Source organism: Cibotium barometz, chromosome 4, assembly GCF_041138505.1.
Source record: "Cibotium barometz isolate CiBa-2024 chromosome 4, ASM4113850v1, whole genome shotgun sequence".
Lineage (NCBI taxonomy): Eukaryota > Viridiplantae > Streptophyta > Polypodiopsida > Cyatheales > Cibotiaceae > Cibotium > Cibotium barometz.
The window spans coordinates 35,452,394-35,477,411 of NC_141049.1; the positions used below are offsets into that span (position 1 = coordinate 35,452,394).

Genomic DNA, 25,018 nt, shown 5'->3' on the forward strand with positions numbered 1-25,018 from the left:
GATCCAAAGCAAAGCATCGGTACCACATGAGATCATAATCAGAGCAGAGTTTGGAGGTGCCCCCTTGGTAGTGGATGCACTTCTCCAGACAATAATATAATTACACCGGGTATAGGCACTAGATACAGACCACCTCCCCACAATAGCCCTAGAGTCCTCGATGAGACTGGAGACATAGGGAGCAGTTTGTTCATGGTATGCTCGCGCCAGGAGATGGTTTGCCTCACTCCCTAAGCATTGATGGTCTACCACGTTTCCAGTATAGCCTTGAGCCCCCCTCTTGCCCCTCATGCACCAGGAGACCAACCGCCTTATCCATACAAACGTCACTCAATTAGACATCCGTATCACATGGCTAGACCCTTAGGAGCTGCCCACCAAATCTTGGTTCTACAGTGAGCATTTCCTCAAGCTCACACCAGATGGATTCATACAGTGGCCACACTACCTACAAAGATGCATGTCACATACCATGAGGATCGCGATTGGCTAGATCTGAGTCTCATCATACTCGCTGAGGATAGAGACAGGGAGATATGAGGGCATACAGGAGGAGGCTAGGATATGTCAGACATGTACCATTGGGGAGGTAGAGGTAGAGGAGCACTATATGTGCAGATGCCCAATATAATATGAGATTCGGGGTCGATGCCATTGACTATTCAGGGAGGGATTTGGCCCACTCTCCAGGGTGATGGATTACGAGGATCAGCGTTGCCTAGGGCTATTTCTGTTGGAGACGCGTGGCCACAAATATAGACTATTTAGGGCACAAAGACCAGGACAGAACACATCACAGAGAGTCCTCACACCGTTTTTGGCCCAAACAACCCCCGAGGTGACCAGACGTCGTATCTGTGAGCAGGAGCAGCCCCGGCTCATGGAGATCTGCCAGCGCCTTATCCAGAGCACCCATCAGCGAGGGGTCACCAAGAGAGCATGCCATATCTGACGGGCCTGACGTCTGCACCACCCAGGTGCAGACCCTCGACACAGCAACTCTAGATCCGAGACATACTTGAGCGGTATCGGAACGCACCCCCCCCCTCCCCCAACAAGGAGTGGATGTGTCTCACCTCATAGATGTAGATGTGGATGGCATGGTGAAACAGGCCTTCGTAAGGGATGTGGCATGGGTACTTAGCTTATCTTCAAGAAAACAACAATTTCACGTGTAAAACCTTGAGAAAATCTGAAAATAAACAAAAGAGAAGGTAGAGAGAGAAGGCACCACACTAGGGGTCGAAATAGCCTTGGGCTGACCCCCGTCCGAGTCATATTAGATAAAACTCCTTGGAGGAGTGAGCTCTCTTGTCTTTTTACATGTCTCAACAATGAGAAAACAGCTGAATTTATAGTTCTTGCCAAAAAGCACTTGACAAAAGCGCTTTAAAACTCACTTATAGTCCCAAAAGCATCTTTTTAATAATAAAAGCTCTTCTCTTTTTAGTATTTAAAAAGCTTTTAATCTCTTGTTTTCCAAAAGCTGGTCGCATCATTCCAAGCTTGTAAGGTGACCTTGCACTGCTATCCTTCCACGTGTTAGTGCCACATCACCATTGCCACAATATCAGCACCATGTAACCTCTTTTTTTCCCAAAACTTTGTTTTTTGGGGCACGTGTGTTGCGTTTTTGCATATCAGTAACGTGTATTTTGATGCTTTGGTGACACATGGATACACCAGTTACATGATGTTCACATGCCCCAAGGTCCAATGCCTTGGGGCTTTAGTTAAGCAACATTATTTTGTCCTTTTTATTTGTCTACAAGTTTTTTGTAACACAATATTTGTAATCACTTTGTCTTTTTCACCATTTGGTTCATCTTCCATTTCTGGAGCCACTTCTATGGGACTGTTACTCCATAGAGCGGCCAGATTTGTACCATGTTCACATGTGGCCAGGCCAGTGTCCCATGTGAAAGGGTCAGTTATCTTGTGTCACATGAACGGCAACCAGTTTTGTGCCACTCGTGTGTGACCAGTATTGTGCCATATGGACGGGAGCCTGTTTGCTGCCACCCGTGTATGACCAGGGTTGCGTCTTATCCATGGGACTGTCACTCCGTGTGGTAGGACTGATATTTGTGCCGAGCTTGTCTATGGGATTATCACTCCATAGGAAGGCCCATGCTAGGATTTGCATTTTGCCTATGGGACTGTCACTCCATAGGAAGACCAGGACTTCATATTTCTGTCGCGCCAGGTTTGCGCCCGACAAGAAATTCTTGTACAAGTTTCATGAAAGGGAGATCTCGTCCATTACATGTGCACATGCATTCATGTTTGCATGCATAAACTTGTTTTCGCATGACTTGTTTTCGTGCGTTTGCGTGCTATGACGTGCGAGTACACTGGACGGGGACGCCCCTAGTGTACTGTGGGTGTGCTGTTTGCTGACGAGTTGGTATGGCGTGTGAACAGGTGGTAAAGTATTCCCTTTTTGGTCTTTTTCAAATGTCAAATCTATAAAGTAGTGTAAACCTTAGTATTTATAAGGTTGGGTGTTCACACATAATTAAATTTAGGGCTGGACACCTTTCAATGTGGGTGGCCAAGAATTAACCTTTGATTAAGGCCTAATCATAATTAAGCTTAAAGATTGCATGGGAAGAATCCTCTCCACATGTGGGTGGTGTGGGGGTGGTTGATGGAAGGAGGCGCCGACTAGATTGGAGGGGGGATTGCCTTGTACCCGCTTGTTGCCTTGTACTCGCCTCCAACCCACAGGCTGCTGTTGCTGCTTTGTACCCGCCTCTAGCTCCAGCCCGGCTGTTGCCTTGTACCCGCCTCCAACACACAGCCTGCTAATGCTGCAACAGTACCCGCCTGTTGCTGTTGCCCTGTACCCGCCTGCTGGTGGCTGCCACGCCTGTACTTGCTGGTTGCCACCCTTGTACTCGCCTGCTGGCTGCCATGCCTGTACCTGCTGCTGGTTGCCACCTTTGTACCCCCGGCTGCTGTTTGCACCAACCAAGAGCACATTAAAGGGGACGGTCTTCTCTCCTTAGATGTGAATACTTGTTTTTGTATTTCAAATTCAGATAATATTAAATTTAAATGTTGTTTTTCAAGCATAGTCACATGGGACGCGAAATGGGGATGGGGAACGGGGACGGAAAAGATTGAGAATAGCCATTCCCTGTGACTATAGAGTGACATGGGATGGGAATGGGAAGAGGAAGATGCTGCCATCCCCAACTTTCCCAAGTCGAAAAATATCCATTCCTTGTGACTATGTTTCCAAGTCTTGTGTAGGCAATCATCACCACCACTTGCCTTCACCATGGAAGGCCACAGGGATGGTGATCTTTCCCGTGAGTACCCTGACCGCGCCCTCACATTCAGAGGAGCCAGTGAAGGTCATTGGGGTTTGAGGGAAACTGGGAGCAAAGCTTACTTGGGAGCACCAGGAATCACTCCCTCCGTGGTGTCTCACCCTGCCAGCTGTTAGTACGGGCGTGCCTGTTGGTGCACGGTCTCGGAAGACCAGTGAGGGGCGGGTGTTCACCCAGTGAAGGTGGGAGATTGCCTGTGATTTGGTCTACTCCGACAATCTATTCTTCATCAACAGAAATCTTATTGTTTTTCAGTTGTATTCACTCTATGTTATAGAGAAATCTGGCCTTAGGGTCCGTGAACACTTGTATATATAAATACTCCTCGAAATACAAACTATATTGAGGGGGGGGGTGGCTCTTTCTGGCCCTAATGATGGTGTCAAGTGTTCTTTGGCATTTCCAGTTTTAATGTTGCAAGTATTGCCCATTGTTTGTATTAGTTAAGTGATCTAAAAATGTGTATTTTATCTTCCGATTTGGAGGCCTCCTGTAGGGAGCGGTTACAGTCTTCTAGACCTTATGGTCCTTTGAAGACAATTAATATAACTTACTTTCTTGTTCTTCCTTCTCTCTTTTTCTTCTTTCCCTTCTTTCCCTGAAATTCCCTCTTGTCAAATTTTTCTTTTCCCTCTTTTAATTAGCTTCAATTAGGTGAATTTCTTCTTTTCTTCTTTATCTCCCCTCCCCCTCCCCCTCCCCCTCCTCCTCTCCCCCTTCTTCAACTAGGTCAATTCTCAAATTCTGCTTTATTTAGGTTGTATGGAGCCTTTAGAATTATTCGAATAGACCCGTACAAAGTTTTGGAGTCTGACACATGTTCTTGAGAGTCTTATTACAGAATCAAAGAACAAAGTTAAAATGCAACACTTCTGGCAATCAAAATTTTAAAAGAAAAAAAAAAGCTAAAGGTATTGATACGTGTTCAAGAATGGAACTATTACGAAGTCATGAGAAACATAGGTGACCAACCAAGGTACAAAAACCAACACTACTACAAATTTATCCTACAAAAATCCCAAAAATTTTGATTAAATTTGTTAAACACTTGGCTTGTGGATAGTAAGGTGTGGACTTCCACAAGGAACTCTTTGAGCAAGAACTCCACCACTTCATTAATAAAATGTGTACCACAATCGCTCACTATTTCTAGTGGGCAATCAAAACGAATAATCACATTCTCATAGAGGAACTTTGCAGTAAATCGCTTGTGTTAGCTTTCTGCATAGCTTTGGCCTCGGCTCACTTCGTGAAGTAATTTGTGTTACGACCCTTGTGTTTTTCCCTTTGGACAACAAGCAGGTGGGCACGGGCACAGGCACGGGCACATGCACGGGATGGACAGTGTGGACAGGCATCAGTTGGATATGAAAAGGAAATTCATAAGTGTGGCCAGCCCAAGTGTGAAAGGGGACAAAAAGGGACTTTAAAATTTATAAGGTTTTTAAACCTTTGATGATGTAAAAGTATTATTATTTTTAAGCATGCGTTTTGCTGATTGCTTGTGGTGTTTTTGAGAAAAGCGCAACGTATCTATATCACGTGAAGGGTGGCGAGCTGAAGTCAGGCAGGTTGACGTGTGGATCATCGTCGATCATTGTTGTTAAGGGATGTGTCTATTCGATGTAGAGGCACAACCATTCATCAAGGGATACAAGCATTCGTCGAAGGGATGTGGCTATTCGATGAAGAGGTACATCCTTTGGCGAAGAGTCGCAACCAGTCGAGGGTACGGGTTCCCTTGGCTGGTTACTCTTTGCATCTGCAACAGGAATCAGCAATGAAGAGAGGATCTGATACATACATGCGTCACAATCGTGACATTCCCTCCCATTTAAAATAAAACCCATGTGTCAAATGATAGACATCCGTTTGTCAAAGAATTCCTGAAGAAGATTAGGGTACTGCTGCATGTCTTCATCTGTTTGCCAAGTGAAATTAGACTCATCCAAATCCATCCACTTCACAAGAAATTCTGTAGTCAACTTTCTTCTTGTTTCCTTCTGTCGCACGTCAAGAATTACTTCTGGAACAAGGATAATATGGTCATCTTCAATTTCTGGTACATATGAAGATAAGTCTGGAACAGGCGAATCTCCTTGAACATACTGTTTGAGCCAAGAAATGTGAAAAGTCGGATGAACCTTCCCCCATGAAGGTGGAAGTTCCAACTTGTAATTAACAATTGAATTTTTCTTAAGAATCTTGAAAGGCCCATAGAAGCAAGGTCGCAACTTTGGAAAAACTGACTTCACTGTTTTGTAGCGGTGAGGGGGCACATACACCAAGACCAAATCTCCTTCTTGAAAATCTGCATGTCGACGATGCTTGTTGGCTTGTTTTTGATATTTTTGTTGCACATGGACCAATTTATCTCGAACTTGCACAAGCACATCTTGCATCTCTTGAACCAACTGATCTGCCAACGCCACCTTGTGTTGTAAAACAAAGTTTGTAGGCACAAGAGGAGTATGCCCATCTGCTGCTTGAAATGGAGTTAATCCAATTGCTGAATGATGGGAATTATTATAAGCAAATTCCACGAGTGGCAAATAATCTTCCCATGATGCCAAACGGGATTGAATGTAATGTTGAATCATTTCTTCCAAAATCTGATTGACTCTTTCAGTCTGTCCATCTGTTTGAGGATGATAGGCTGAACTGAACAACAAATTCGTGCCAAGAGATTTGAACAAAGACATCCAAAAATGTCCAGTGAACTTTGGATGTCTGTCAGAGATGATGGTCTTCGGCAAACCATGCAATTTGAAGACATGTTGTACGAACAATGACGCCATCAAGGGGGGAACAATAATGGGTTGCCCCTAGGCCTTAGTGGCACCTAGGGAACTTTAATGTTTATTAAAGTTGGGGCCCTAAGACAATTTTGGAGAGAGGCCACTCCACTTTTGGAGTTACACGCCTCTCTCATCTCTCTCTCTAGCTTTTTGGAAAAGCGTGCAAGTTCTCATAAGTGGGAGAGAAGCTGGTCGACTGGTTTTTGCTGCTGTGTGTGAGAAGAACAAGCTGTTTAGACAGGCCATACAGAGCTGTACGACAGTAAGTACAGGTGTACGGACTGCTGCAAGTACATGGTACAGTACGGCTGCTGTAGGTACAGGCGGTGTAGGTCAGGCGGCTGCTGCTTTGCTGTTGGCTGGTACAAGTGAAGCCATCAGGGAACGGTACAGCAGGTACAGGCGGCTGTACGTTTGCTGACAGGCGGTTGGTTGCAGGTACAGAACTGTACCGGCTGGTACAGTTGGGTACAGCAGGCGAACAGGCAGACTTTGGCGTGCGCAGCACAGTCCGTACAGTTCTGTACGGACAGATTCAGTCAGGTGCTGTGGTCCTGTATGGACGGGTGTAGAGTGTCAAGAACTGTACTGTCCAGCAGGTACAGGTGACAGCAGACGTAGAGACTGTATAGACAGTTGTAGGTAGTGCTGTATCAGAGCTTATTTGGTGCATCAGACAGGTGGTTGCAAGAAGGCATGTACAGACTGGTACGATTGGCCTCACGAGTGCAGAACCACGTGCTGATTTGGTAAGCTCTGAACTTGTTCATCTATAAGCTTATTTGGTGCATCAGACAGGTGGTTGCAAGAAGGCATGTATAGACTGGTACGATTGGCCTCACGAGTGCAGAACCACGTGCTGATTTGGTAAGCTCTGAACTTGTTCATCTATCTTTCTTTCCATTGGCTTATGTCTGCTGCAGAGTTGATCTATCTGGCCCCTTGTGAGAGGAGGGGTATGGCAGATTGAAAGGTGGAAACAGAGATTGGACAGTGGATGTATGTTTGTGCTGAGTTGTGGAACCATGTACATGGGATATGCCAGATGTATGCTCAAGGCTGCCCTGTTGAATGGTCTTGGCTGATCAGAGGGAAACACAGTGTTGCTTTTGTGGGACACAGATCTGTGTGTGAATCCTCTGTGCTAAGAGGTCTTGTGGGCTGCCAGATTGGACATACAGGTGTATTCTTCTGGCTGGTTTTGTTATATTCAACTGTACATCTTTTTGAAATTGAATAAAGAAATACCGCAAGGGGCGCCAAGCTTTGGGGCCAACAGGTGTTGTTCTCATTTCAGATTTGGGGCACTCTAGCTCCAATCAAATTTGTTTTTATATCTGGACTACAAGTGGAAGGGTGACTGCTAGTCTACCACACTTTGGTTTCTACCAGAGGCTGGTTTCAAGGTTCCGTTGCCGGGACCTATCATCAACTTTCTTAAGGGGGTGAGGGGTGAGCTCGTGGTTGACTCGAGGAAAGTCATCGCTGAAAAATTCAGCAAAATGTCTGATACAGAAGACGAGTATTTTTGTCATGAAGAGGAAGAGCAAGAGACCTCTCCTGAAAGAAATGAATCTGAGGATATTCTTGCAGGAGAACAGGCTGCAGATAACACAGCCAGAAGTTATGCCTAGTAAAGAGGAAGATGATGCTCAGTTTAAAAATCGTTTGGCTGGTGTTATGGATGTGTTTATGCAACTCACACAAAGTGAGAAGTTTGCTGAATTTATGAGATCCCGTACAGAGCCTGAAAAGAAGAAGATGAAGGTTCGTTCTAAGAACCTTCCTCAAGGTCATAGTGGTGCCTTTCCACAGGATCCATCTTTTGGACAGTTTTCGAACATGCAGCATGCTTTTGGTGCTAACTCTCAGAGTTCCTTCTTTGGACAGCCATCTATTCCTCAGTAGACTATGCATCCAGGTTATTTTGGTGGTGGCTCTGTGTTCCAATCCATGACTGGGGGTTATCCTCAGGGAGGCATGGGTATGCCAGGGACTTTTGGAACAAATTTTCAGCCTGGTATGCAGGGGAATATGTATGGTGGTATGCAGTCCGGAATGCAAGGAAACATGTTTAGGGGCATGCAACCTGGAATGCAAGCAAATATGTATGGTGGCATGCAGCCCGGTATGCATAATGGAATGTTTGGAAACATGGCTGGAATGTATGGCATGCCAGGTGTGGGAATTGGTAATGTTGACCCTATGATGGGCAGGAATGTTGGGGGTAGCAATCTTGTGAAGCCACTTCCTTACGATAATCTAACGCCTATGGGTAAGGCGAAGGATTATAAGGAAGGGGGAGCTGCTGTGAAATTTGATACATTCAGTGGAGCCAAAGATAAGTTAAAGGCACTTACCTTCCTACAGCAGTTTGATGCTGCTTTTTCTGGTGGTAATTACACGGAGTCCTCAAAGGTGAGAAAAGCTGCGACTTTTCTCAAAGGCAATGCATTGCAGTGGTGGTCTACTCTTCTTCTGCAGGGCATAGCACCAACTACTTGGGTTCAATTTAAACAGATGTTCTCTTCCATATGGCTTACATATACTTTTGAGGTGGATGTAATGACAGCATGGCACAAGTTGGATGCATCAAAGTGTGATAATCTTGAAGATTATAACAAGAAGTTTTGGGAAGCTTTACTCCCAGTGACTTCTTACCGTGCAGTGCCTTTGTCCGAGCAGGTAGAGAAGTATTGTTGTGGGCTGCCCAAAGAGGTGCGTGACTATTGTATCAAGACTCGAGTAACGAACATGTCACAGATGATAGAGAATGCTATGACAGCTAATGCGTTACTCATTGGAGGTTCATCTGGATTTAAAGGCAGTAAGAACTCGAGCAAGAAATCTGAAAAGTCTGGGCATGCTTCGCGTGATGCAAAAGGGTCTACAGAGACGCGGTATAAGAAGTTGCCAATGCCCAAGAGAACTTCTGAGGAGAGACAGGCTTTGAGGGATGCTCGGAAATGTTTCTACTGTACAGAAGAGGGACATATGTCTTTTAATTGTCCCAAGAGAAAGTCCCAAAAGGACTTTGACAATAAAGGAGAGCCCAAGTCAAAGAAAGCAAAACCTTTTGCAGGGTTAGTTCCTGATCTTGTGGGGGAACAGCCAAGTGGTGAAGAGTTTGAGTTGTGTAGGGCATGGGGCAAAGTGAGAGATCAAAATGCCTTGATATTCTTTGACACAGGTGCTAGAGCCAACTTTATTTCACCGGATTTGGCTCGCCGATTGGGGATTCGTGCAGAGGAGATGGGGCCGTTATATGAGGCTAACATGGCTTGTCCAGGGTATGTAGAACCCGTCACTCCTATTATTGGGAAGCGTAGGCTTCATTTGCAGGGTTATGTGGACAGCGAAGAGTTTTTTATCATGCCACTTGATGGATGTGATGTTTTGTTGGGTATGCCATGGTGCCACAGAGTACATGCGGTGGTGGATACATACAATACGAAGATCACTCTGACTCATAGAGAGAAAGAACATGTTTTGGATGTAAAACTTAAAGGGGAATCTGTTCCTATTATATCAGCTTCGGCAATTTCATCAGTAATGAAAAAGCATCTTTCCGCGTACTTGATTTATGTAAAGGATGCAAAAGATGATGAGTCTAAGTCTAATTTGTCTATGTTAGATAAGGACAGGACTGATTTCTTATGTGGGTTCCAAGATTGTTTTTCCGAGTCATTGCCAGGATAACTTCCTCCGGAGAGGCCAGAAGATCATGCCATTGATCTAATTCTTGGTAGTACTCCACCTAATAGGCTGCCATACCGTGTTAGTGCAGCCCAACAAGAAGAAATTATGAGTCAGGTACAGGAGCTGTTAAATAAAGGGTTGATACAACCTAGCTCATTACCCTTTTGCTCACCTGTACTCTTAGTACAAAAGAAGGATGGTTCTTGGCGCATGTGTATTGATTACAGGGTGCTGAACAAGAACACCATCAAGAATCGATTCCCCATACCGAGGATCGATGACATTTTGGACCGCTTACAGGGCTCCACAGTCTTTAGTCACATTGACTACGTATTAGACCCGAGGATGTGCATAAGACAGCATTTTGAACCACGTTTGGGTTGTATGAGTTCTTGGTTATGTCCTTTGGTTTGACAAATGCACCTGCCACATTTAACAGAATGATGGACAGGATTTTCAGGCCTCATAGAGCGTTTGTGCGCACATTCTTTGATGATATCATTGTGCATTCACAAACTGAGGAGGAGCATAGAAGGCATTTGGCCATTGTGTTTGCAGAACTCAGGAACCATAGGCTGGTTATTAATGGCAAGAAGAGTGAGTTTTTCTTGCAAGAGATACACTTCTTGGGCGTGTCTAAGCATGGAGTCCGTATGGATCCAGCGAAGGTGGAAGCAATTCTTAATTGGCCAGATTTGAGGACCGTGCATGATGTACGCAGCTTTCTAGGATTGTGTTCCTATTACAGGCGGTACATACGGTATTTTGCTGAAATTGCTTCGCCTCTTCATGCCTTGACAAAGAAGGCAACTCAGTTTAGATGGGATGATCGGGAAATTACAGCCTTCAAAAAGCTTAAAGAAAAGCTTACTTCGGATCCAGTATTGGTGTTATCGGACCTCCGAAAGGCTTTTGTTGTCCAGTGTGATGCATGTGGAAGTAGCATTGGGGCAGTTCTCATGCAGGAAGGACATGTGATAGCCTATGAGAGTAGAATATTGCAAGATGCCGAGAAGCATTTAGAGAAAGAGATGTTGGCTGTAATTCATGCTCTTTCTACATGGAAACACTAATTGCTTGGGGCTGATTTCACTGTGCAGACAGATCATCAGACCTTGCGTTATTTCCTCACGCAAACTAAGCTTTCAGAGAAGCATATGCGATGGGCAAACTTTCTGTCTATGTTTCACTTCCAGATTGTGCATGTGGAAGGCAAAAAGAATGTAGTGGCAGATGCTTTGTCACGCAAGCCATAGGTCTCAGCAGTTTCACTTGCTTATCATCATGAGCTTGATGAAATGAAAGAGCAGAATGCCCATGATGAGGATTTTGAAAGGTTGTATGATCAGATATCTGAGGGTCAGTGGCATGAACATTATACTCTCAAAGATGGGTTTTTGTTGATGCATGGCAGACTGTGTGTTACCAGGCCATTGCGACTCAAGGTTATGATTGAAAGTCATGCTCCATCGTATGCAGGTCATAGAGGTATTGACGCCACGGTAAAAGGAGTGGAGACTTTCTTTTATTGGCCAACCTTGAGAAAAGATGTTGACGCCTTTGTTAGGCAATGCATCGTTTGTCAGAAGGTAAAGTTTGACCGTCAAAAGACACCAGGGTTATTACAGCCTTTACCTATTCCAGATATACCTTGGGAGAGCATTGCCATGGATTTTATATTTGATCTTCCACGGACACAAACGGGCAATGATGGTATTTGGACTATCATATGCAGGTTCAGTAAGCAGGCTCATTTCATTCCCGTGCGTGAGATGATCAAAGTGGATCATATGGTGAAGTTGTTCATGGCGAACATCTTCAAGTATCATGGCTTGCCTACGTCTATCATTAGTGGCCGTGATCCACGGATGACGAGTTTGTTCTAGAGAGGGTTGTTTGACAACATGGGTACAACTCTCAAGTTTTCATCATCATTTCATCCACAAACAGATGGGCAATCGGAAGAGGCCAACTCACAGTGTTAGATCTTCTCAAATGTTATGTGTCAGAGCACAAGCAACAATGGGAAAAGTATCTTCCTTTGGTGGAGTTTGCATATAACAACACTGTCCATACCTCGACGGGCAAGGCGCCTTTTGAGATTGTGGAAGGAGGGAAGAAGGTACCACCTATTTTGCATACAAAGGATAAAATCTTTGAGGCTGATCAGTATGTGGAGAGTATGGATGAAGCTTATCGGAGAGTTAAGTTGGCACTCCAGAAAACTCAGCAGAAGCAAAGGAAAGCAGCAGACCGTCACAGACGTGCATTAGAGTTTGCATTGGGTGATTGGGTTCTTTTGCGCTTTGAAAAGGCTAGACTCAAGAAGATGAAGGGTAAAGAGCGCTTATTCCCTAAGTTGAGCATGCGTTATTATGGGCTTTTTCAGGTATTGGAAAAGATTGGTGAGGTGGCCTATTACTTGAAGCTACCAGATCACTGGAAGATTCACAATGCTTTTCACGTGAGTCTCCTTAGACCTTTCCGTGGGGATGTGCTTGAGGATGTATCAGATGAGGCTCAGCCGGAAGTTGAGAAACTTGATGAGGTTCTTATCCCAGAGCAGATACTGGCACACAAGGAAAGAAAGGTACGAGGTAAAGTTTCCCGTCGCTATCTTGTGAAGTTCAAGAACTATTCACCGATGGAGGAAGGTGACTTAACAGATTCACCTCAGGTTTTGCAGCTTTATCTCGATGCCTTTGAGTTAGAGCCGACTCTTGTTGTGGCTCATTCAGGTTCAGCAGAGCATGGGTCTGGAGCATTGCCTGATGCTCAAGAGGGAGGTAGCACCTCCACTCCCTTGATACAGACATACTCAGATGACATCTAGAGGTCGCTTGGTGCAGTTTTTGTCTCACCCGAAGGTACTGATGGCTGACAGTACATCTGTTTATGGGACTTCTATGATATATGTGTACTAGTCACATTGGATATTGTGGTTGTGTATAGTTCACAGTGGTATACAACTTGGACTATTACTAGGCCATTGGTTTGCAGTGAATGTTGATACATGTGCATGGCTTAGAGAGATTGGGACGCTGATCTTGCCATATTGTATATTTCACTTTGGATATTTTGCTCTATCACCAGAATGCAATCGAGGACGCTTGCCATTTTTCAAGAGGGGGGTATGTCATGACCCTGTGAAAATGGAACAGCACAAGTGTGGGCCTGGTGGTTGCTGAGCAAAAATATTAAATGATTCACATTTGGGGTGCCCGGACAGAGATAATGATGTGTGGACATCTCCAGGTGTGAAGGGGGGAACAAGAACATTAATGTATTAATGTTTTATTAATGGGTTGCCCCTAGGCCTTAGTGGCCCCTAGGAAACTTTAATGTTTATTAAAGTTGGGGCCCTAAGACAATTTTGGAGAGAGGCCACTCCACTTTTGGAGTTACACGCCTCTCTCATCTCTCTCTCTCTCTCTAGCTTTTTGGAAAAGCGTGCAAGTTCTCATGCGTGGGAGAGAAGCTGGTCGACTGGTTTTTGCTGCTGTGTGTGAGAAGAACAAGCTGTTTAGATAGGCCGTACAGAGCTGTACGACAGCAAGTACAGGTGTACGGACTGCTGCAAGTACATGGTACAGTACGGTTGCTGCAGGTACAGGCGGCGTAGGTCAGGTGACTGCTGCTTTGCTATTGGCTGGTACAGGTGAAGCCATTAGGGAACCGTACAGCAGGTACAAGCGGCTGTACGACTGCTGACAGGCGGCTGGTTGCAGGTACAGAACTGTACCGGCTGGTACAGTCGGGTACAGCAGGCGAACATGCAGACTCTGGCGTGCGCAGCACAGTCCGTACAGTTCTGTACGGACAGATTCAGTCAGGTGCTGTGGTCCTGTACGGACGGGTGCAGAGTGTCAAGAACTGTATTGTCCAGCAGGTACAGGTGGCAGCAGCTGTAGGCGTAGAGACTGTATAGACAGTTGCAGGCAGTGCTGTATCAGAGCTTATTTGGTGCATCAGACAGGTGGTTGCAAGAAGGCATGTACAGACTGGTACGATTGGCCTCACGAGTGCAGAACCACGTGCTGATTTGGTAAGCTCTGAACTTGTTCATCTATCTTTCTTTCCATTGGCTTATGTCTGTTGCAGAGTTGATCTATTTGGCCCCTTGTGAGAGGAGGGGTATGGCAGATTGAAAGGTGGAAACAGAGATTGGACAGTGGATGTATGTTTGTGCTGAGTTGTGGAACCATGTACATGGGATATGCCAGATGTATGCTCAAGGCTGCCCTGTTGAATGGTCTTGGCTGATCAGAGGGAAAGACAGTGTTGCTTTTGTGGGACACAGATCTGTGTGTGAATCCTCTGTGCTAAGAGGTCTTGTGGGCTGCCAGATTGGACATACAGGTGTATTCTTCTGGCTGGTTTTGTTGTATTCAACTGTACATCTTTTTGAAATTGAATAAAGAAATACCGCAAGGGGCGCCAAGCTTTGGGGCCAACAGGTGTCGTTCCCATTTCAGATTTGGGGCACTCTAGCTCCAATCAAATTTGTTTTTATATCTGGACTACAAGTGGAAGGGTGACTGCTAGTCTACCACACTTTGGTTTCTACCAGAGGCCTGTTTCACTTTCAATATCTAACACGAATGACAAGCTTTGACAAATTTGATAACATCTTGTTGCATCTGAGGCCAGAAGTATGTAGCAGCCAAAAGTCGATATGTCTTGTTGATACCAGGATCAGCAGCATCAGGAACTTCATGATGCTCTTGAATGAGAATCTTTTGCAATGAAGTATTGTGAGGCACACAAATGCTATCTGAAAAGAACAGCAATTCATCTATGATGGTGTAGGCTGCAAACATGTTCATTTCTGCAGGACTGGGATTAGAAGATTTGAGAGCACGGAACGGATCTCCAAAATCTCTATTAGTCAAATACTCATTTTTGAAAGAAGCAGAGATTTCCATTGGCACGTCTGTAATGGCAAAATTAGTGGCTGGAGGCATGCGGCTCAAAGCATCTGCAATTACATTCTGAAGACCAGGAACATATTGGATAGTCATGTGGAAATCAGCCAAGAATTCAACCCATCGGCCTTGTCGTCCAGAGTTCATTACAGGCTGAGTGAAAATGTACGTCAGAGATTGATGATCTGTACGTACAACTGAATCTGCTCTAAGAAGATAATGTCTCCAAGTCCGATAAGCATGCAGGATTGCCAAAAACTCCTTATCATACACAGGATACCTGCTTTGAATGGTTGAAAACTTCCTGCTGTCAAAAGCAATGACACGATCATTCTGCATCAAAACTCCACCAGAAGCACGATCTGAGGCATCTGTCATTACATCAAAGGGCTGGGTGGGATCTGCAATGGCCAAGACCAGGGTTGACGTCAAGGCATGCTTGAGATCATTGAAGGATTGCTCAGCTTCAGAAGACCACTGAAGTTTGTCCAGCTTTGTCAATTCTGTCAAAGGGGCAGCAATCTCTAAAAACCTATGCACCTTGCTGTGATACAAGTTAGCAAGTCCCAAGAAAGATCGAACATCTGAAATGGTGAGAGGCAAAGGCCAATCCACAATCGCTTGAATCTTCTTAGGATCTACTGCAATCCCATTAGCAGAAATGATGTGACCAAGATATTCCACATGGTTCTTGAAAAATTCGCTATTCTTCTTGTTGATGTACAGCACATTGGTGCGTAGTACTTCAAAGACAATCTGTAAATGCTCTTTGTGATCGACCATAGATCGGCTAAAAACCAGAATATCATCGAGATAAACGATCACAAACTTGTCTAAGTACGGCCCAAAAATTTCATTCACCAGGGTAATGAAAGTGGCCGGGGCATTGGTTAACCCAAAAGGTATAACCAAGAATTCATAATGGCCGTATTTTGTCTGAAAGGCTGTCTTGTATTCATCACCATTACGGATACGAATTTGATGATAGCCGGACTTCAAATCAATCTTGGAAAACACCTTTGCACCAAACAGCTGGTCGAACAACTCATCGATGCGAGGCAAAGGGAATTTGTTCTTGATTGTCAGCTTGTTGAGAGCACGGTAATCAATGCAAAGCCGCATTGATCCATCCTTCTTTTTGACAAGCAAAACCGGGGCTCCGAAGGGACTTTTGCTGGGGCGGATGTGACCTTTGTCCAGCAACTCCTGTAATTGCCTTTGTCTCTCCTGAGATTCAGAGTAAGAAACATGGTATGGAGCTCAGGTTGGAGGAGGTTCACCTGGGATAAGATCAATCGGGTGATCCACAGGACGACGAGGAGGCAATGTTGTCGGAAGATCATTCGGAAACAGATCCTGAAAAGGCATGAAGAAGGGTAGCTCCAAGTAAGCAGTTGTTGTTGACGAGGCTTGAGATTGCTCACTAGTTTCTGCTTCAATCTCCCGTAACATGACCAAGGATGTTGTACAGTCACGTTTGCGGACGAGGCGTTTGACTTGCAGGGCAGAAACAACAGTGATGGGTTTGGCACTGAAAAGGTCACGAAGTTCCAACTCTCGACCATCATGGTATAACTGGATTGAATGAGAACGAAAGCTGATCACTGGATCATATCGATACAGCCAAGATTGTCCCAGAATCATGTCATAATGTGACAACGGCATCACTGAAAAATTAAGGTGATCTTGGTAATCTTGAATCTGGAACTGAAGCTGTTGCACCTTTTTGTTACAATTAAGAAAGGAATCATCAGCAAGCTCTACTTGAAAAGCATCCACAAAATGTCGGGTGTGTAGGCGAAGCTTGTGAGCCAAAGAAGTGCCCACAAAATTAGTGGAACAGCCACTGTCCACCAGCACATTGATGGGATGGTCGCCAATGAAACCCAGAAGACTAAGGACCTGCTTGGAAAGATTCACCGGAACAGGGTTGGTACTTTGGCCATTAAGCATCAGGGTACTGACAACTTTAGAAACGCGAGCAGAGCAAGCTATTTGTTTGTTTTTGTCTTAGGAGGCGGGTCATGATCAGCATGGTGGCAACTGTCCAGCTGAGAATTGCGCCGAGTGTTGGAGGGTTTAGAGCGCTGAGGACATTCATACCACCGGCGATCGCCAGAACAAATTGTACAGAGGCCTGGACGACTAGGTTGGGATGAAGTGGCAGTCGATGAAGAGGTTTGCTGTCCTGAAGAGGTTTCTCGCTTAAAGTTGCGTCGATCATTGCTCCGACGGTCTTGTCGGGACCGATCTCGGTTTTTGCTGCCAGAGGATTCGGTTTGAGAGGATTTTGCGTTTGACGCGGGGGCTTGCTCGGAGAAGCGTGACCGGAAGGACTGTTGTCTAGAATATGGTCGTCGAGAGTTTGGTTGTCCAGGATTGGGACGGCTATTCCCATTGGGTCGATTCCGCTGGTAAGAACGGGCGCCGGAGGAAAAGTTCATGGGAGGACGCTTGTAATCACTAATGCGCTCGATATACGAGATTGCTTCATCTAGGGTGGCATGATTGTACTTATGTACTTCGTCTTGGATCGTGGGTTCAAGCCCATCAATGAAGCTGTGAAACTGGTCAGAGGGGCTGAGTTCCATCTGAGGATCGGTGGGTGGCACGTTGTTGTGCGAAGTTGACATCTGGAGAACTCAAAGAGAGTACTGAGGTGAAGCAGGAAAGGTCCACCCGGGATGTAGGATAGAAGGAACAGCTGTTGGAGAGGCAGTAATGGGATCCTCGTACTCGAAGTCGGGGTCCTCCACTTCCTCGGGATCATCCTCGGAGGTTACTTCGTCTGCTTCCACTTCCTCGTTTGGTTCCGCCAAAGGGCTGGGCACGAGAGATAATGGAGTATAATTGGGGACGAAGATCTCGCAGTAGAATGTCACAGGAGGGCGCGTGGAGGAGATATTGCGGAGGCCATCCACACTGCACTCTGGAAGAAAGTGTGCCAACTGAGGGTACTGTGGCAGGAAGTACTCGAAATGAGCAAGGTGCAGTGGCTCGCAGGTGAGGAAAATAGTCCAGATTGCCCAAGTGTCGGGTTCGGTTACATGCGGGCTGCTGACATGTTTGCGGTACACTTGTGAGGCCGGGGCTACTGGGATAGGAGAGTCCGGGAGACTTGGAATCCACCCAGCATCGGCCGAAAGTGGCACCGGTTCCGGAGTGGGGGCACGAAGAGGGCTGTGTTCGGGAAGGAGAGCCTCGGGGATCTCATCGATGTAACTCAGGTAGGGGATGTGCATGTAGGGCTCCTCCGGAAAATTGTCCATGAAGCATGCACGTGGATTACATTCTCTCTCTCTCGCTCTCTCTCTAGCTCGCTTCTCTCTCTCTCTCTCTCTCCACCATGGAATTCCATCCACATTAGCTGTGCATGTCAAACCCTAACCCTAGCTGCTCTTCCCGCTCCTCTTGAGCATTCAGAGGAAGCTTTTATATTTGAGCTCTGCTTGGTTATCACTTGTAGGGTAAGTGATGGTAGCCAATTAGGTTGTTCTAGCTACCGTTTGGTACATCACGTCATGCTGGGCCTTCCATTGTTCTTGTGTTGGACAAGTGCAATGTTTGATTGACAACTTTCTTTTTTTTTTCCCCGGGAAAAAGATCCTTCAATTAGTTAAAGAAAAAACTAACCGCAAAGGGCTAAGTAGAAGCCATGACGGGCTAGATACAAACTGGCCTCATATAAGGGCGGGAAACAAATGATCAAAGGGGAAGAGATGCTTCTCCTCCGGCTGGCCGCTCTATGAGTGAAGAGGTCCACCGTACTGTCCTCCGTCGAACAGAACTCCAGCAAGATGTCATCAGCAACGATCTGTTCACGAACAAAGTGCCTCTGGATGACCATGGGTTCCTCCAATGGAAGCCCAAACTTGCAATGTAACCTCCTCCTGCTGCTCCGTAAAACTGCTCCTGGGCCTGAAGTAGATCCCCTCGTGTCCGGATCTCCTCCCCAAACTGAGTCACTCCATCCGCGGAGTCGGACTCCATCCAACAATCCCCCTCCTGTGTACAAGAGTCCATGATCCTTCGCATGCTGCAGAAACCACAGGAAACGCAATCCTGCCTCACAAAGAGACATCTGCAACCAAGAGCTCAACTGCCTCATCAGGAAGCTCCCGTCCAATCCGGTGTCCATCAACCAGATCAATGAACCATACAGCCTCTGAGTCATAGAGACATCACACTGCTCACAAGGATCAACACCTGTTACGGTGCGCAAGCAAGTCCTGGAAACCTTTTGAAGACCACGCAAGGCCTTCTGAAACCTGTCAACCACCCCCTCTAAATCCGAAACCATAAAGCTTGGAGAAACCACCTCCTTCTGCAAGTAAGCACCTGCCACCTGCCTGGCTTTCCGAAAGGTCCCCGTGGAAAGAACATCCTTAACTACTGGAAGTTCTTTGTCCCGAACACGACGAGACATCAGAGCATTAGTGACGTGTTCAGCTTCCTCTGACTCACGAACACAAGAACTACCAACCTCAGTACTGGAAAGTTCCTGCCAACTGCTGCCATCTACTGGCAAGCTATCCACCACGTGGTCTCGGAAAGCCCGCACCTGCAGCGTATCCACACTTGAGTAGCCATTACCAGACTGCCACTCATCACAATCCTGAGGACCTGGGGGAGAGAGTGCTGAAAGCCTATAAACTCCATTCTCCACTCCGCCTTCCCAAACCACTTGGCCTGTTGCTTTGTCCCGGAGAGCAACAAAATGCTCATCAAACTCCACCCGTACGCCAGTCTCGCAAACCTGATGCATTGACAACAGATGAAAACCAAGTGCCGGAACATACAACACCTGGGAGGAATGCTTCCCCCCTCTGCCATCGGGAACTATCTCCATCCTGCCCTCACTGTGAACTGGGATAGTGGACGTATCACCAGTAAGAATATGACCAGAAAGCCTGCAGAGATCCTGTAAACCGGAACGGGAAGGAGTCATGTGCCTGGAAGCACCACTATCGAGAATCCACTCCCGAGTATCCGTTGCGGAGAGTCCTCCAATCTCCTCCCTGTCTGAAGAAAATGAAGCATCGGTGTCCATCACCTCCAGGTGCACAAAAGCCGGAGTCTTCATGATTGCTGCTGAGGAGTCTTCACCCTTCTCGGTCTTCCGCTTGGGACACTGCCTCCAGTAGTGGCCTTTCTCGCCACAATCATTACAGGTCCTCTCTGCCTTCAGTTTCTCGCGGTCAACGTCGGACATCTTCTCAGAAGACTTCTCCGATGAAGCCTTCCCTTTGCCCGAGTTACGGCCTTTCGACCGTTGGCCGGTAAAGGCCTCCGAACCTCCACCCTGAGGAGGGTCCGTGAATCGTTCCTCCTGGTCCAGGACCATGGGCACAAGCTCCTCCCATGTGATGGTGCTGAGCCTGCCACTGGTAATCAAAGACGAGTAAAATGCTGAGTACGAAGAGGGCAAGTGTGACAGCAACGTGATGGCCATGTCCTCTGATGATATCTCCTTCCCAGCCTGAAGAACTTCTTGCTGAAGAGCCTGCAGCTTGTTAATATGCTCCCGCATCGTCGATGACTTTGCAGGGCTCATAACCCGCATCTGTACTTCCAAGGAAATCCTCTTCATGGGCGATACCCTGCTGTAAAGTGAGGCCAAATGCTGCCATATACCTCTGGCCAGCGTCATATGCTTTACATGATTGATTACCTGTGGTGTGCAGTTGAGGAAAATAAACGAACGGACCCTGGCGTTGACGCGATCCCACGTCTGCGTCTGGGCCTCCCGGTCCTTTCGGGTTGACGGTAACTCCCCTTCCTCTACTTCCGGCCGTGGAACACCAACAACGACAAAATCGGCGAGGTCGTAGGACTCCAGAACGGATTCCATCATCACCTTCCATATGCCGTAGTTGCTCCCGTCCAATTGACGGTCCATCGGGAACGTGGGGAGTGTTGGGATCTTCACATGTCTCTTGGCCATCTCAAACAGATCTGTGCCATAGCGGGGATGTACTCTGAAAAGAGTGGGTGGGTTGGAACAAAGAAGAACTAAAACTTGCAAGTGGCTGTCCAGCAAATCAGCCCGCCTTCCTCTTGCTTCTCCTCTTCCCGATCAGCCCAAAACAGTCCACCAATCAGCCACAAAACAGTCCCCCTCTTGCTCACACAAATCCCAAGACCTATCTAGAGCCTAGGGCTCTGATACCATGTCAGAATATGCAGCGGAGATGATGACCAAATCTGGGAACACAAGAGCAAAAACGCAGGCAGAAAAAACAGCACAAGAGAGAGACAGATGTAGGCGTGTAACTCTGCTCTATATACACAAGAAGATCCCGAGGAATGATACAAATGAGGTATGGGGGCTGAGGACCTATATATACCCCCCTAGAGGGCAGTCGGCCAGCATAAAGAAAAGCCCACGACTGATAAAAAGGTCCACGACTGCACAAATGCAGTCGGCCAGCAATCTGGTGCCCAAAACTGATCAAAACCAGTCGGCCAGCAGCAAGAGTGCCCACGACTGATAAACATCCAGTCGGCCAGCACTGTACTGCTCTTGGCACCCTCTGGCAGCCCTCCCAAGCCTCAGAAAAATGGGGAAAAATAGGGGAAAAATACGGAGAGTGGGAAAAAATGGGAAAACACCTCATAAGGGCGGGCACACCCACAACAAAGGCCCTGGTGTATAAAACTAGACAAGAGATGACTCCTCCACTAACTGCGAAGGGTGTGGATGACAAACTTTGTGACCATGTGGGGGAGCCTCAAGCAATCATTCTATGCAAAAAGGAGGAGGATTCCACATGCCATCAGTTCAGATGTATCATGAAGGATGGTATCGATACTCTGCCTTTTGCTTCATGGCATGCTGCAAATCAATCCTGACAGTGCGAACAATATCTGCAATCCAAATGGCGTCAGGATGCTTTTCATGCTTTTTTTGCAAGGCTGCTAACCTGTGCCTCTCATGATCAAAATCTCCTGCCTCCTATACATCCTCCCCTATCAACATAGAAGCGGTCTAGGCGGGCATAGATACATCTTGCATCTCTTTGTCTGTTAGATCAATTTCAGAGGAGGGCTTCTTGTGAATGTTGTCCTCAATACATTAGTCCTTTCCATGTGTAGAGGGTATAAATTTCTCCCATGTGGCTCCCTCTACAGGGTGCACCACCCCTTCATATCCTCCTCTTTGTCTGTTGGCAGCTTGACCGTATTAAAATCTCCCCCAATGATCCAATAATCTCTACTTGCAGAAGCTATTCTGTGAGAAGCTTCCAAAAGGAAGTTCTCTCCCGTGTATGATAGGAGGCATAAATATTGAGGATACCAACATGTATATTGTACTGCATGACAATAATCCAGTGTGTTGTGGTAAACATCACAACACCATGACCAATAATGCAAGACAAGATGGACTGGGAAATTGAAATACATGCACCACCATTGGAGCCTGAACTCCAGACCAAAAAGTGTTACCAGATAGAAGCTTGCTAGAACAATTGCATTGGCTGTCATCTAATTTTTGGTCCTGCATGACTTCAAGGTGGAGTTGGTCCCTCATGACCTGTCTCCGGCAGCGACGAAAGATACCACCTAACCTATGTGTATTCCATGATACAATCTTCGTGGGTGAAGAGTGTGAGAGGTGCGACTAGACCTTGTGGTCGATATCGACGCATCACCTCTCAGATTGATGCAGTTATCCCCCATGAATGGCTTAGTGGCACATTCCATGATGAGCATCACCCCAGATGGCAGGGTGCTTTTTCTAGGACAAGTGTACCGCTGTAGGTATTAGCCAGGCAGGACCATGATGAGGAGGCACTTGTCTATTGACCCTCCCCCTGAGTTTTGGATGTATGGCATGAAATAGTGATCCACTTCTGATGTAAGACATATAGCGGTTATCATTAATTGAGCTTAGTTTTTGAGAAACAAAATTGGTAACTGTTTGTCAAGATGGTTAAACTATTTGTTAAAATCCTGTAAACCAAGCCAGTGCACATTGGCACTACAGAGACTTTGCATGGAAGTAGGGTCCGGTATTGGGCTTGTACAAGTGAACCTTGGCATCGGCAAGGATAAACATGGCTCTTTGTACATATGGCGCTTGAGTGTGATGTCAACTTGTTACAGATCAAGTGGACACTGTAAAAAGACCTTCGCATGAGACTGATTGTCTTGTTACCCATTGCAGTTCAAGAAGCAGATGAAGTCATACACTAAAGATTCAGAAGCTTTCACACGGTACAATATTTTACCATTGGAGGCGCCTGACGCTTCTGATGGCATTCTCAAAGTGCCTGAGGTATTTATGCTACTTACTGGGACCTATGTGCACCGATGGGTTATCCACATGCCTTGTTCATGCAGTTCAAGTTTTCACATGTTCTATTCTCTCCTACCTATTGGGTGTCAGGTGAACGCTGCGAGGTTAGCGCTTGAGTATCCTGAACTACGAGTTCCTCATGCTTTTAAGAGTCTTCAGCATCGAAAGTGGGATATATTTGATGCACTTGAGTTTGCCTTTGGATTTCAAGTATGTATAAAATTATCCAGTCTAGAGTCCATCTTGTTGTACCTTGTTCAAGCCATCAGTAGGCTTTTATGATCTAGGAGGTTGGCAACTTGTTTACAGCATGACAATGTAAGAAATCAGCGGGAGCATTTAGTTCTCTTACTTGCAAGTGCTCAATCTCGGCTGTTTGAGATGGATCCTCCCAGAGCAGTAGAGCAGGTATGTGTTAGTCTTCCATATCGAGGCCTGCTCTGTGCACGGCCAAAAATCTGTGTAGTTAAGCTAGTTTTCTGTGTTTGAATGTTTATGGAATAAAAGTGTTCTTGACTAAGTGGTATGATTTTGTAGGAGGTACCTGAAGATGTAATCACGAAGCTGTGCAGTAAGATATTGGACAACTATGTGAAGTGGTGTTTATACATCAGACAGAAATCAGTTTATGATGATAGGTGTGTAGTGTATGTGGGTGCTTTTCAACTAGGCTCGCTAAATTGTTCTTGGCAGTCCATTGTGCTAATGAGTTTTTGACAAGTTTCTTAAATCCCAGGACATTAACAAAGAAAGAGAAGGTGGCCCTAGCGGCTCTATATTTGTGTATATGGGGTGAAGCAGCAAATGTTCGCTTTCTACCGGAGTGTATCTGTTATATATACCATAATGTGAGTTTTTGAATCAAAACTTTGTTTATAGATGTGATTTTTGGTGCTAAAATTTTCAAGGCTGTGTTGAGGCATTCAAAAGTTTGTCTCGTGCTATTGCAATTGTCACGTCCCTGCTCTGGGGTATACAGTGACACACTGGCATCACCATCAGTGCAACATTTGTATAGAAGTAACACCTTTTTCTAGGAATAATTGTCTTACACCATGACCCCATTGTGAGCCCTCGGTCCAGGGACAGTTAGGGATGAGTTACGTAGGTCAATCTCCGATCTATCTGAACAGTTCTTCATGGAAATTTTCAATTATACAGATTTTTAATTTGACATCCCTTAACTTGATCCACGGATCAAATGTTAATAGCAGCAATCTGCCAGCACAATCCACTAATCTCATAGTGATTTGCTGAAGTCATTAACGTAATTCCAACTACTACGAACATCATCACAGGGACTTGATTGCCATGATTTGCTTGCTCTCTTGATTAGTGTAGTGGGTTTAAGGGATTGAGAGATTGATTGAGGTGTTGAATGGTTGAATCGTCAAGTGGTGGTTCGTGTATGTGAGCTCTCCCGCAAGGGATAAGCCTTCATGCACTAATCGGGTCGAGTCCTCGGATTGACATTGTGTTTCTCAACACATTTGTTGATCGGTAGTACTCTATGAGTACTATATTGCACGGTAGAGAGAACCGCTCTTCAATGGCGCCGCTGCCAGGGAGCGAGTGCCTACATTAGTTGAGCACCATACACACACTACCACTCCTTGTTAAGCTCCAATCGGTTGCAAAACCGTTGGATAGGGAAATATAATGGATTCTTCTATGTATACCGCTTTCCAATGTGTATTGATTCCACTTTCTTCCTTTCTCATCCCTTTCTTGGATGTAAATGAATTAAGTGTGTTTGAAAGCAAAGAATTACAGAAGATACTTGATTCGTTTCAAGACGTATTTCCTAAGGAACTGTCATCGGGTTTATCACCTGAACGGGTAGTAGATCATCGTATTGACTTGATCCCTGGTGCTCATCCTGTCAGTATTCCACCTTACAGGATGAGCCAAGCTGAGGTAGATGAGTTGGCTAAACAACTCGAAGATTATTTGAGGATG

At 45.9% G+C, this 25,018-nt stretch overlaps 1 protein-coding gene across 9 annotated transcripts in view; it reads left to right on the plus strand.

Moving 5' to 3' along the window:
• LOC147639199 (callose synthase 10-like) overlaps nucleotides 1-25,018 on the plus strand; it is a 251,362-nt gene that overhangs the window by 55,442 nt on the left and 170,902 nt on the right. For 5 of the 9 annotated variants that reach the window (XM_086788323.1, XM_086788349.1, XM_086788358.1 and 2 more), the window contains exons 3-7: nucleotides 22,928-23,038; nucleotides 23,150-23,269; nucleotides 23,369-23,467; nucleotides 23,597-23,697; nucleotides 23,796-23,907. In XM_086788323.1, coding sequence (XP_086644449.1) covers nucleotides 22,940-23,038; nucleotides 23,150-23,269; nucleotides 23,369-23,467; nucleotides 23,597-23,697; nucleotides 23,796-23,907 — 531 coding nt within the window. In that variant the 5' untranslated portion in view covers nucleotides 22,928-22,939. Of the gene's footprint in view, nucleotides 1-22,927; nucleotides 23,039-23,149; nucleotides 23,270-23,368; nucleotides 23,468-23,596; nucleotides 23,698-23,780; nucleotides 23,908-25,018 lie in introns of all 9 variants that reach the window. The other 4 variants (XR_015264354.1, XM_086788318.1, XM_086788339.1 and 1 more) reach the window with 1 other exon arrangement.